The 14,248-nt window shown below is 45.4% G+C and overlaps 1 protein-coding gene across 2 annotated transcripts in view; it reads left to right on the top strand.

Moving 5' to 3' along the window:
- ARB2A (ARB2 cotranscriptional regulator A) overlaps positions 1-14,248 on the top strand; it is a 356,477-nt gene that overhangs the window by 181,686 nt on the left and 160,543 nt on the right. For both annotated transcript variants that reach the window (XM_069962913.1, XM_069962914.1), the window contains one exon: positions 4,310-4,429. In XM_069962913.1, the coding sequence (XP_069819014.1) occupies positions 4,310-4,429 (120 nt within the window). The remainder of the gene's footprint in view (positions 1-4,309; positions 4,430-14,248) is intronic.

Below are 14,248 nucleotides of genomic sequence, written 5' to 3'. Positions count from 1 at the left end.
CGTGCTCTCTCATCTGCAGACTATTGCCTGTGCCATCTCCTGCCACGCCTCGCCTGCCGACACCAGCAACCAAGCCAGGGGTAGCGACCTGGGGGTCGCCTGCCGCAGCAAGTCCATCCCGCCTTGCGGCGGGCTCTGGTGAAAACCAGCGGCCCCTTAGACTCCGCTCCCTGGTGAGGTTTGTGCCATCGCTGGTGCCGGTCCAGTGGATCCACTACTCCGGGCGTTACAGTAGGCTCCAACCATGGATCCCGGCGAGGTGCCCGATCTCCGTGACGTCGCCAGAGTGGTCACTCAGCAGGCGCAACAAATCCAGAAACAGTCACAGCAGATCCAGCAACTCACTGCCGCCTTACAGCAGCAGACTACTGCCCAGCGCACACCACCTCCTGACGCTTCTTCTTCACTCCGACTGGCCCTCCCAAGCAAGTACTCTGGGGACTCTAAGTTGTGCAGAGGATTCTTGACTCAGTGCACCATGCACATTGAACTTTTGAGTAGTCAGTTTTCCACCGAGCGCTCTAAAGTGGCTTTCATCATCAGCCTATTAGAGGGTAGAGCCCTGGCCTGGGCCACGCCACTGTGGGACCGTGATGATCCAGTTGCTGCCAATCTCCGGGCCTTCCTATTCGAGTTTCGCTCCGTCTTTGAGGAACCTGCCCGTGCTTCTTCAGCCGAGACTGCTCTCCTCAACCTCTCTCAAGGCAGCTCCTCTGTTGGTGACTACGCCATCCAGTTCCGCACCCTGGCAGCCGAATTGGACTGGAACGAGGCCGCCCTATTGGCCACCTTCAAGAAGGGCCTGTCTAGTCGTGTGAGAGACGTGCTCGCTGCCCGAGACCTGCCTACCTCCCTGAACGAACTCATTCTACTGGCCACCCGAGTTGATACTCGTTTTTCGGAGAGGGAGGAGGAGGTTCGGCATGAACATTTACTAACCCGTTCCCGTCGCCATCCCCAGCTGGCGCCGGTTTTCCAGAATCCTGACCTTTCGATGTCCCAACCCTCTCCTGAGATTCCTATGCAGGTGGAACGGGCTCACCTGACGCCTGATGAAAGAATCCGGCGCCTGGAGCAGAATCTCTGTCTCTATTGCGGGGGTTCTGATCACTTCCGGCTGGGATGTCCCCTACGTCCCCAAACATCCGGAAAATGCTCGCACCTAGGTCCGGTGGGACAGGTGTCCCTAGGTGTGAATGCCACCATTCCAAGTCTGTCTATGCCAGTTTCCATCCGGACTCTCTCAGGACGAAATCATCAGACTACTGCCTTCCTCGATTCTGGGTCAGCAGGCAGTTTTATTGCGGCAACATTGGTCCAAAGATGGCGGCTACCCGTGACCCGACTAGCCAGGCCCCTGACTATCTCCTCGGTCACAGGCGAAATTCTTACCGACCGTGTGTACTACCAGACCGCACCTTTAGTCCTCCAGGTGGGTCCTTTACATCAAGAAAAGATATCCTTCTACGTCCTGCCCCATTCTTCCCCCGCGGTCCTCCTGGGACTCCCGTGGCTGCAAGAACATGCCCCTCAACTGGACTGGAGAACCGGGGAGATTCTCAGTTGGGGTCAGGACTGTTCCAACCAGTGTCTCAGGTCACCTCAGACCAAGTGTACTATGTCGTTTCCTGTCCCAGCCAAGCCTCTATCCGACCTATCGGCAGAAGACCAAGACTCGGCGGATGCCTTCTCTGCCGAGGTGTACCCTCTCTCCGTACCCAAGACTAAGGTCGGGTCCTCTCACCACCGGGAGAACTTACAGAAGGCCCTCGTCCACAGACCCACAGTCCCTTGCCATGTTTTACCGCCTGATCGCCTAGCACCAGTCGTCACCTCCTCGCTTCGGAGAGTACCCCCCGGAAAGACTCATGTTCACCCTGCGCTTCGAAGAGGTATTTTGAAGTGGGGTCATTCCTCGTTGGAGGCCGGGCACCCTGGAGTCCGTAAGACCGGCCGACGGATCTCTCGCCACTACTGGTGGTCCAGTTTGATTCAAGATGTCAAAGACTTTGTGGCTTCCTGTGCCATCTGCAGGCAAGAAAGAGGGGGAGGCCAAAGGGGGGGGGTACTGTCACAGCCGCGGCGGTGTCCCGCGTTCCGGGCCGCCGCCGCGACCGCTTCCTGCCCCATGCAGCAGCCGGTGTCCATAGTCGGGGACCCGGCGCTGCTATCACCTCGGCCCCGGGGGGGCGCCTCACCTCTCCACGCTCCTGTCTCCCGCTGTGCCGGCCGGCGCGCGCGTCCCCGCCTCCTAGGGCGCGCGCGCGCCGGCTGTCTCAGATTTAAAGGGGCAGTGCGCTCCTAATTGGTAGTTGCACCTAATCACTCCCCTATAAATCCCAGCTTGCCCTGTTCCCTGGGTTGGAGCCTCTACATGCTTCCCATAGCGTTTGGCCCAGCTCCCTGTTGTTCCTGTGTCCTGTCCGTTACCTGGTCCCAAGTCCCTGTTCCTGAGTCCTGTCCGTTACCTGGTCCCAAGTCCCTGTTCCTGGTTCCTGTTCCCCTGTCACTCCACCTGTTCCCGTGTCCAGCCTGTCACGTGCTCTCTCATCTGCAGACTATTGCCTGTGCCATCTCCTGCCACGCCTCGCCTGCCGACACCAGCAACCAAGCCAGGGGTAGCGACCTGGGGGTCGCCTGCCGCAGCAAGTCCATCCCGCCTTGCGGCGGGCTCTGGTGAAAACCAGCGGCCCCTTAGACTCCGCTCCCTGGTGAGGTTTGTGCCATCGCTGGTGCCGGTCCAGTGGATCCACTACTCCGGGCGTTACACATAACTAGAATCTATAGGGCCCCATAACAAAATGAGGTGGGCCCCCATCCCCCAGTGGGTGGCCCATCTCATAATTCCCATTTTGTAAATATATTCTTTGTACCCATCCAGGTTTAGAATTAGTAGGACCACTAAATAGTGACAGCAGCATATATAGTAATAATTCAAGTACAGATACAAAAACTTATCATCCACAGAAAGAACAGTGTTCATGTACCCCTTAAATTCTGGGCCACTTAGCAACATTAAAGCAACTCTGTACCCATAACCTGTCCCCCACCCCCAAACCACTTGTACTGTCGGATTGCTGCTTTTAATCCAATCTGTCCTGGTGTCCGTTGAGATCTATCCTGGTGTCTGTTCGGCAGGTGATGCAGTTATTGTACTAAAAAAACAACTTTTGAACTTGCAGCCCTGTGCCCAACGGCCGTGGCTTGGAGTATCTGTGCCCTAACCTTGCACCACCCCTCCGTCCCTCCTCCCCACCCTCTTCACCATTTTTCCTATTCCTCTGCAGTGAAAACTACACAGGTGCCTTAACAATCCAGCCCATGTGCCGGGCTCACACAGCTGACGAATAGGAGGCAATCTGCCTGGAGCATTCCTAATGATGAGGAGTGTGGGGAGGAGGGACAGAGGTTGTACCAGCCTAATGCATACACAATCTAGGCCACGGACGTTTGGTACAAGGCTGCAAGTATAAAAGTTGTTTTTTAGGACAATAACTGCATCACCTGCGAAACGGACCCCAGGACAGATCTTGGATTAAAAGCAGCTACCCGAAGGTCTAAGTGGGTACAGAGTCACTTTAAGTTTATAATTACTATGCACAGAACATCTATTTAAGTTCTTTTTGAAATCTTAGATGACCTAGAAGGGGAAGGAAATGTGTTTCAAAATATGTTTTAACTCTTTCATGACCAGGCTAATTTTAACCTTAAAAGGTAATTTCCATCTCAACTAACATAGTCAAACTTGTAGGGCCCATCGAGTTAAATATTTTTTCCATATACAATCATTTTGCAAACTTGCCTACTTCTCCTTTTATGCCCCTGTTTAACTTCCATTGTTTACAGCTCGTTGTCTGGGTTACCACTACTCTGCTCTAAAAGCAGTGGTCTGTATAGTGTGATGTGTTGTGTGTGTAAATATAGTTTTAATGTAGATGTATGTTTACATAGGGGGACATATATAGAGACTGGCTTACTCATTCGCCAGTCATAAATAGAGCCCTGACCCCTTTTTCTTGGCTGGATCTTAGTAAAGAGACGCGTAGTAAAGAGTCTATACTGAGCTTCCATTTCCAGCACATCACTGGATGTTTTGAAATCACATCACTGGCGGTGGTAGAGAGTGGGCGGCTTGGGACCCAGGATTGGTGGCGCAGCAGGACAGGTAAGTATATGTCCTTGACATCTCCCCGGCGCATAGTAAAATATAATTTTATCCGGGACAACCTCTTTAATTATCCCAGTATTTCAGGTTTTGTTGAGACTCTTTACATTTTGTTCATGTTTTTCTTTTTTTTTTTTTTTGCAGGAGAATGGCAGTCCTGAGGAGCATGCATTATATGTATGGGACAACTTCATTTCAAAAGCACCTGCTGAAAATGTGTTTTTTGTTGCACACAGCTACGGGGGACTGGCTTTTGTGGAGCTGGTAAGATTTATATTCATGCAGTAACTGACAGTAAATGGACTGCAGCATCTAAGGAGTTACATGGCCAGGATCAGATTTGTCTCAAATCCTGGATTTTAGTCTTGGTTACTGGTTGTATAATACTGTCAACACCTACATGTCATGATGCGGTAGCATCTTCTGTTCCCACGCCATCACTGTGTCATATTGTTATGTTAATTCACATGAAATGCATAGTTCTTGTGGCATAATAGAACATGATGATAACTCATTAGTACAAACTTTGTAATCTATTTATTGTGGGAGTGCGGCATCTTCCTCAGTAAGCCCCTCTTCACAATCTGTCCAGATTTCTTATCAGGAAATCCAAACCGTTTACTGACCCATAAAGTTCTATTGGGCACGGACACCCTTCAAGATTTTTCCTGAAAGGCGTCTGTGCCACAAAATAGGCCCAGAAATGATAGGACATCTCCTTCTATAATTGTTGGGAGTTCTGGCACTGATGCCCCATAGAACCCCATGGGGCATCCAAATTTCCGGACAGCTCCAGATTCGTGTACTGAAACTGAGCAGAATTCTACAGCAGATTCACTGCTTTGCAGCCCAGGCAAGTGCCACCAGGTGCTGACACTGGCCCTTTAAGTGTATATGCTCTTAATCAGGAGCTCACACAGTTAAAGGGAATCTGTTAGCCGTTGTTCACTTTCCAAACTGCTGACACTATTACATAGCTATTAGAGGAAGGAGACACATAGTACCTTTCATATATCTGTGTGTGCTTCCAGGGTGCAGAGAAATGCTTTTACTCTCTAGTACAAGGAGTCAAAGAGGTCTTTGCAAACTCCTGAATTGCTGTAAGCTGTAATGCCTCCTCTCTCCCCCTCCGTCCCCCTCCCTCCCCCTCCCTGCTTGATTGACAACTTGAAGTTCCAGCAGGGTCTGGTATTGGGGGGAGGGGATTAAGGAGATATTATAGCTTGCTGCACTTCAGGAGCTGTTCATTCTAATAAAATAATAATATAATAAAAACATTTTTCTACATTCTAGGAGAACAGACAGATATATGAAAGGTACCATGTGTCTCCTTGATATAACAGCATCTATTAGTGTCCGCAGTTTAGAGCGTGAATTATAGCTTACAGCTTTCCTTTAAATGTGGCGCCATCTTTGACAAGGCCGAGAGCCATTGGCCCCCAGTCCTGCCAACCACTCTTCTGGCCGGAAGCAGCATCATGTCCCCAGGCTCAAGAGTCCACTCCCCCCCTTCCCCTATGGATGTCTGAAGAGAGCCTAACACTGTACACTGTCTAAATATTTGAGAATGGTCTTAATCGCCAAAAACTAATTTATAGGGGGAGGAGGGGGATGCAGCTGCAGTTTTAGGCTTCGGGCAGAAGTGTGTTGTATAGAGACTGAGTCTATGAAGTGGTGCCAATTTTTTTTTTTTTTTTTTTTTTTTTTTGTAATTGTCTAGCTGTTGTCCGACCCCCTGTAGGGAATCAACTAGATTTCTACAGTTGTTGTACTAGTTCACACTATAAACATTCTGGGATTTCATTACTAATCTTGTATATGAATAAATCACTTACATTATACTTAATTAGTAACTCCGTAGACCCCTTATGCATACAATGGTTACTCCTGAAACTTATTGGGTACAATACCAATTTACTAAATGTTATTACAGTCCTCAGCCTCCAATCATGTTACCTGGTGTCCGAACACCTTCACAGTGGTGAGGACAGCCGTAAACCAGCCAAACAAAAATATACTATTAATAGCTCCTTTATGCATGTCCTATGTGATGTTCTTGTAGACAAGGGACTGTTCATAAGATATCACAGCTGACAATGAAATCTTTAGTAATAATGGTATTCTGGATACGGACAGCTGATAACAAAGAGACAGGACAGGCGAGACTCCTGGAGTATTTGGTGCCACTAAGCAATTATCTTTAACCTGCAGCAAGTATTATTCCCTTAAACTGCGGGGAAAATAAATATCTTATCTCTTTCAACCATATTTCTCGCTGAATCAACTTTATTTTTTCATCCCCAACTTTATTCTGTTGTTTAATTGTTGTTTAGTTGCTAGCGGGATGCGGAGTATTACCGTAGGCCAACAGTGTTTCTTCTCCCCATTGTTTTAAGAGGCTAAACAAAATTCTTTTAAATTGCAATTTCTTTTCTTCTGCTTTATTATTAAAAGAATGGACAGTCGTCCATAGAGGGAGCGTGCTCCAGATGCTGACATTCTATAAAGACTGTGGACAAGTACATGAAATATATTGGAGCTGAATGCACAATATTAATATGCAAAGGAATGGGGTAGTGGGTTATTCTAGGGCCTCATGGTTACCAGAAGTAAAGAAAGCTGCGGGCAGAAGAAACTTTTAAGAACTTTCCTCCCACAGCTATAGGGCTTATATGTGCATATCCTCTAATTACTGTCCCATAGATGATGATATGAGCAATATGATATAGTTCTCAGAATTCCTCTGAAATATTTGGGTACTGCCATCTCCAATGACTTACTATTGGATGTATTACTATTGGTCAATGTAACTACCGTGTTTCCCCCGAAAGTAAGGTCACCCACCCGCCACCACCCAGGACTCGCCTAATTCCCTTGTGGACCTTCACAACTGACGCCGCAGGCACACTGGTCCATGGCCCCCACATCCTGCTGCATGTCCAGATGCATGCCGGAGGTCACCTGACGTGCGTCCCTCCGCACACTCTTGGTCGGGGGGGGGGGGGGCTGGGAGGGGAGAGAGCAATCCTCTCTTCTGTTTCAGTCGAAATGACCAGTCCACTTTTTCCCTTTTGACCTGTTTTTACAGGAATACACAGATCTGTAAACTTTTTACTGCTGACTGATGGGGTCCCCACCAATCAGACATTTCACTTATTTGTGTACCCCTTTAAGTTAAAGGTGTTTGTTTTATTTTAAAATGTATTTTTATGTACCTAAAACATGTTTTTTTAGGCTGGGGGGAGGGGTACTTCTTCCTCTGCAGTCAAGCAGTATGATCTCATTATTAGCCTGTTTCCTGTTGACTGTATTGGTAATGTTTGTGTTCTGCTTATATATGGAGAACGACTGAATTACTTATTTATATGGAGCTATTTATAATTGATATATTTTTGTGCATGCACAGACTGAGCCGCGCAGGCATCCCAACATCGTGCTTAGCGTAGTCAGATAAAGCTGTCTTTTCAGAACACTCATTTTAGAGGTTAGAAGGACACAAGCAGTATCGGTTCTATGGGCGTTACAGAAGTTTTTTTTTTATTATTACGTTTTGTAATTTAATGGGTTCCATTCCCTTTGGAATTCTTGGAGAAGGAAGAGATAAAGTTCTTAATATCAGCAAAAAGCTGGTGAGTGCAAGAAAAACATTAATGCCATTTGGGAACTGAAGACAGCTGTTAATAATCCTTTCCACAATGCACAGTACATGTGCTGGAGGCTTTGGATGCTGGAGTGGTAAAAGATGCGCTCAATTGTTCTGTCATGTTAGGAACATTGTAAAGTTAGGTTTTTGTTTGAGGAAATGGTATCAGTGGTCTGAGAAGCAGGTTGGCTCCCATTAGCCATCTACGTGACCTCATAATATGGCCACCAAGTGTTGGCAATGAGTTTAAAGACTATTCGTTTTACCTCCAATACTCAGTAAATGCAGTGGAGAATGTCACCCCATTTGTCAGAAGCAGTAGGCTTTGTTCACTGTGTAGCAGTGGTGACCTGTAGCTCCCATTCACTTAAATAGGTGCTGAGCTGCAGTAACCAGGACTGGGCTCTACACAGTGAACAGAGCCAGCTGCTTCCCACACCATTCATTGTGTAGGATATTGGCAAACAATAATATTTCTATGTCAGTGCTCCTAAATATAATACTGTATAATTGCAAGCACAATAAGGTGCACACGCCCAATAATGCACACGCCCAATGATCTGAGTAGATAAATAATGATGATCTGTATTCACAAAGCCGTATAAACAACACCGCAGAAAAGGTTCAAACAATTAAAACAGACCATGCCAGTCTAATATCGAAACTCAAGTGATTCAGTCCCTACATACATTCATTAGGATTACTCCATCCACCACATAGATGATAAATAATACTTGTAAGGCCCTTCTAAAAACCAGTGGATCCAAGTACGTAAAACGCGCAGTAGGCCAAAGAAAGTGGTGTAACACAGACCCAACACCACGCTTTACACTATGGGAGAGATTTGTCAAACATGGTGTAAAGTGAAACTGGCTCAGTTGCCCCTAGCAACCAATCAGATTCCACCTTTCATTTTCCAAAGAGTCTTTGAGGAGTGAAAAGTGGAATCTGATTGGTTGCTAGTGGCAACTGAGCCAATTTCACTTAACACCATGATTGATAAATCTCCCTCTATGTCTCTATAGCTTCTTCAGGTATAGATCCTAAGGGTAGCTTCCCACACACCGTATCGCAGCGGATTTTCTGCTGCGGATCCGCAGCAGATTTGATGTAACTAAATGTACACAGCATCAAATTTGCACCATCAAATCTGCTGCAGATCCTGTATGTGTGAATGCACCCTGTACTGTAACATGCTGTGACCCTGAATACAATACCTCCACAAGCTTTGCCCCTGAATATAAAGCCGCCATATGCTACACCTCTGAATACAATATAGCCACATACTGTGCCCTGTATGCAGTACTGCCATATTCTGTGATCTCAAAGGAATAACCATGCCACTGCCCTCTTCGTTAATGTCCCCCTAATAAAATGTGCCCTGCTCCCTAATAACTGTGCCCCCATATAAACCCTGCCATTGCAGCCATTATAATACTTACCTGCACTGGGTCCACTGGTGCCTGCCTGCTCTTACCTCTTCTAATCTATCGTGACCACAGCAGAATGATGCTGGCAGAACCAATATCATCGTCTGCAAGCACTGATGGTAAATGAGCCTAGATTTCCTTGCATCTGCCAGTGCTTACTGATTCAGCTGTATCTGTATCTAATAGACACTGATGCAATGGAATCCTGTGATTCCCTGTACTGGTGGAAGTGGTGGAGGGCCCATATGTGGTAGGAGTTCCTTGCAGTACTCATTGCATCCTACAGAGGTTGTAGTGTTCTGCACAGAGTTCCTAAACTGACCAGTTCACATGGAGTTAAACCTGTCAATTACGTGTGGAGAGAGGAGGTGCAAGCCCTCCCATAGATGGCCAGTATGACACGGCCCATAGAGTCTGTGTTTTTTTAAAATTTTTATCAATATTGCATTTCTGTTGGATTTCCAATGTAACCAACAAAACACAGTAATCACTGAACTCAAGGAGATCAGTGAAGTACTCAATCAAGAGTCTCCACTGATGCCCCCAAAATTTTAAATATGCAAAACAAGAGTCCGTGAAGCCTGCGAGTCTCAAAACACAGGATAGCCAGATATCTCTAGCCTGTTGCCACGGAGTGCCTTCATGATGGGGAGAGCACCACACCACCCTGATAGATAGCCCACTTAAGTCCTACTCGGTTGCGAGTATTGGAACATAAATAGGGAAACAGCAGGGTGGTCCCTTTTTGTCAAAGTCTAACTCAAGGTGCGAGTATTGCGACATGACAAGGGCTTGCCAAGGTTGATTTGTCATTGTTGGTTGTTTGTCATTGCCCCACTTAGCCAGAATCCTACTCCACACTGACGAGGGAGGGGGGGGGGGAAAATACCCCGAAACGGCTGTCTGTGGATGGAAGCCTGCGTTGGCAAGCCCTTGTCATGTCACAATACTCGCACCTTGAGTTAGACTTTGACAAAAAGGGGCCACACTGTTTCCCTATTTATGTTCCAATACTTGCAACCGAGCAGGACTTAAGGGGCTACCTATCAGGGTGGTGTGGTGCTCTCCCCATCATGGAGGCACCCCGTGGCAACAGGCTAGAGATATCTGGCTATCCCGTGTTTTGAGACTCGCAGCTGAGGCTCCACGGGCTCTTGTTTTGCATATTTAAATTTTGGGGGGCATCAGTGGAAACTCTTGATTGAGTACTTCATTGGAATTTTTTCACTGATCTCCTAGAGTTCAGTGATTACTGTATTTTGTTGGTTGATTTGTCATTACCCCCAACTAGCCAGAATCCTGCCCCCAAGCAACCGAGGCTCCACGGACTCTTGTTTTGTGGATTTCAAATTTAGCAGAAATTTTTGAAACAATTAGTAAAGTTTTCCCCTTGTATCCCACTACTGCTCTATGGCACCCAGTTTGGAGAGCAGTTTGCATTCAGACATACTGTACAGTAGGCAGCAGGGAGTTGGTTACTCTGTGAGATCATGATGTCTTGTCTCCAAAAGAGACTAGGAACTGGCAGGGGGCCACTAGGGTCACATGACCCATTGCAATGGAGTGCATAAATTATCTGTCAGAAAGGAATAGGAAGCTAAGGTAACACCAACATTGTTAAAAATAATAGCATATAAGGTATTGCTTAGAAGAAGAAACATATTTGCCGGAGGGCTTCTTTAAAGTCATCATAATCATATTATAAACTTTAAATCAAACTTACTATTAATTTACTATGTGAAAAGTTTTAACTGAATAACTCTAATAATTTTTTATAACCAACAGTTTTTTTTTTTTTTTTTTTATTGAGAGGTAAGATTTAGTATAGAATTCTTATAAAAACTGCTAAATGTTAAAACTTTTTACTATTTTTCATTCTGTAGTTTTCTATTCTTATAATCGCTCAGTGGATCATGTGAATGAATTGTACAGTATGTCATGCATCTTTCCCGGCTCGTGAGAAATCTCACACTTGAAGCATATTGATTGATCGCGTATAGCCCTTTCCTTCAGACTCTCCATTAACCCCATGCTTGCCAAAACAAAGTGCTCTAACAACTAACTACCACTTAAAAGATTTAATAGTCCGGGCTTCCAGGCACAGCAGATGACCAAAGTGTCACCACATCTTTGCTTGTCTCTCTCATCACACTGGTGGACATGTCTCCACTTTTGTTCCTCTTTCATAATAAGCCACACAGATGTTTCAGAACAAGCCTTGACTTCTGACCTTAAGGTTGCAGAGGTCATGCTGCTCAGGGCCTGTGAAATTATCACAAGCTGAGTTAAAGTTTTTCCCCATCGCAGGAAGTGGCCAGTAAGTAAGAAGTAGAAAAGGAGCTTTGTCAAGGAGACAAGATGGTCTCAGTCAGGGTTGGCTTCTGTAGAGCGCATACACTGCAGGAGGTGCATGCTTGGGAGGAAGAATATAATGTAACCACAGGCACATCACATATCTGTCATGTGAACCCAGATCTGAGTAGTATATTTACTTAATATGCCTTTTGTTAGAATGTAATAGGAGTAGAACGTATGTGTTTATATAGACTCCTAAATGGGGCTCCAGGGCTAAAAATCACCTTGTAAATATCTGCCCTTAGAACTGGCCATGTGTGACTCCTCTATTATACACTTGAGTTTCTTGTTAACTTATTCACTTTTCACACACTGCTGGTCCGGTGTGGGATGCCAGGTTATAAACATGTTGTTTTTAGATCGGGTGTCAGTGACTGAGAAAAACCTATCACAGGGAAACATCTCCTTTTGTCTCGGAAGAGCGGTTGTGGCGATCCCACCATGAGCGTTGTGGAGCAGATTCTCATCATGGGGGATGTATACCTGATTCAGTCATCAATGTGTAGGAGCGGTAGGACAGGCTTCACCAGATACCTTAATCCTTTTTTGGATTAAACTTTTTTATTGCAAATAGAAGGTTTGTTTTTTACAATTGGAAAATGGAATATGAAACTTATTAAAACAATGAAGGAATCTATTCCCATGAGGTTGCTATGTTTGGCGTACACGCTGGGGAAATCTTTCAATGTATACACTCAACATAAAGTCCCGACATATGCCACCGTATATCTTACAGTCATCCATCTGTGAAGTGTACTTTTTATGTGCCTGGCAACTGAATATCAGAATTACAGCATTACCCGTTATCCAATACAGTAAGTTAGAAAAAAAAAGGGGGGGGGGGGAATTATTGGCGTACACCTGTCCAGTTGCCTGAATAAAGATATGGTCTAGAGAAGACAGCCATCGTTTACACACTCATTGTGTATTCAAGAAGAATAGGTTTTATTTAGGACCATGAGTTTTGGGCTCAGGTTAGGTTCACACTATGTAGAAATTACGGCAGTCTTTCATAAGAATGCTCTTCAATGAAGAAATAACAGATGTTATTTGCACAATGACAGCCATTCTTATGAAAGATGGCTGTCATTTTTACCCAGCTTCAGCCTAATCTTGAACCAAGAATATCTCACAATGCTAATGCTGAACATAGAATGATTGAACACCAACCGTATCAAGTAAAAATGATAGTACTAATTTATTAGCCTTCAAAGTAAATCAAAGGGGTACTTTGGGCGGGGGCCTTTTTACCCCCTTAACCCATTTTGACTTCCAGGGCCATCATCATGAGTTAAAGGAGAAGTCCGGCGAAAATTTTTATTAAAGTATTGTATTGCCCCCCAAAAGTTATACAAATCATCAATATAAACTTATTACGGGAAATGCTTATAAAGTGCTTTTTTCCCTGCACTTACTATTGCATCATGGCTTCACTTCCTGGATAAAATAGTAATGTCACGACTCGACTCCCAGAGCTGTGCGGCTGTGGGAAAGGTTGATGGCAGGGGGAGGCTCTGTGTCCCTCTGCCATCATGCTCTCCAGCAGCCACAGCCCGCACAGCTCTAGGAGTTGGGTTGTGACATCACCATTTTATCCAGAAAGTGAAGCCTTGATGTGCAGGGAAAAATGCACTTTATAAGCATTTCCCATAATAAGGCCCCGTTCCCACTGAGGAAAGGTAGCGGAATTCCGCGACAGAATTGTCCGCCGCGGAACGCCGTTAGCCTCCCGCTCATAATGGAAGTCTATGGGAGGCGCACGCTCCTGCCCTGTCCGTGCTGAAGAATTCCGCTACCTTTCCTCAGTGGGAATGGGGCCTAAGTGTTTATTGGTGATTTGTATAACTTTTGGGGGGGCAATACAATACTTAATAAAAATGTTCCCAGACTTCTCCTTTGAAGGGGATGCAGAGAGGTTTCACATTGCAAGCCCTCAATGCCATCAGATAATAGCACTGGCTAATGAAACACTTAAATGCCATTCAAAATGCGATTGCAGAGGGGCGATCCCTGCTTCCTGCCAGACTGAGACTTAGCACCGTAGTGACTCAGGTGCTGGCTCACCACTTGATTACTTTGGGCTCCACCAGCATATTGTAATCAAGCACTGATCTTGGAGATCAATGCAGTACATATGTACTGCATTGATCTCGAGGACAAATCAGTGAAGTTATAATAGAAGTCCCCCAGGGGGACTTCAAGTTACTGTAGAAGGGAGGGGGTGAGTCTTTTAATGAATAAAAAATGCCATCACATAAAGGTTTAAGTCACTCCCCTTTTTCCGTTTTATAAATAAAAATAAAAATATTTGCTATTGCCACATCTGTAATCCCCCAAACTATTAAATTTTAAGACACCTGATCTCACACAGTAAGCGGTGTAAATGCAAGAACCCTACAAAGTGCAAAATCAATGATTTTTTTTGGTCACATCAAATTTGTAATAAAAAGTGATCAAAAAGTCTAATATACACAAGCAAGGTAGCGATAGAAAGTACATATCATAGCGCAAAAAGTATTACCTCAAATACCCCCAGTTTTGCCACAGGGTGAACGGCATTAAACACGAAACCCCCCAAAATAAAAAATAAATAAAAGTTTTTCTTTTTCAATTTCACTTTTTTTTTTTTCAGTTTAACAGCATATTTTATGGAAA

Source organism: Dendropsophus ebraccatus, chromosome 3 (genome assembly GCF_027789765.1).
Source record: "Dendropsophus ebraccatus isolate aDenEbr1 chromosome 3, aDenEbr1.pat, whole genome shotgun sequence".
Taxonomy (NCBI): Eukaryota; Metazoa; Chordata; class Amphibia; order Anura; family Hylidae; genus Dendropsophus; species Dendropsophus ebraccatus.
This window is presented reverse-complemented; position numbering and strand designations above follow the sequence as displayed.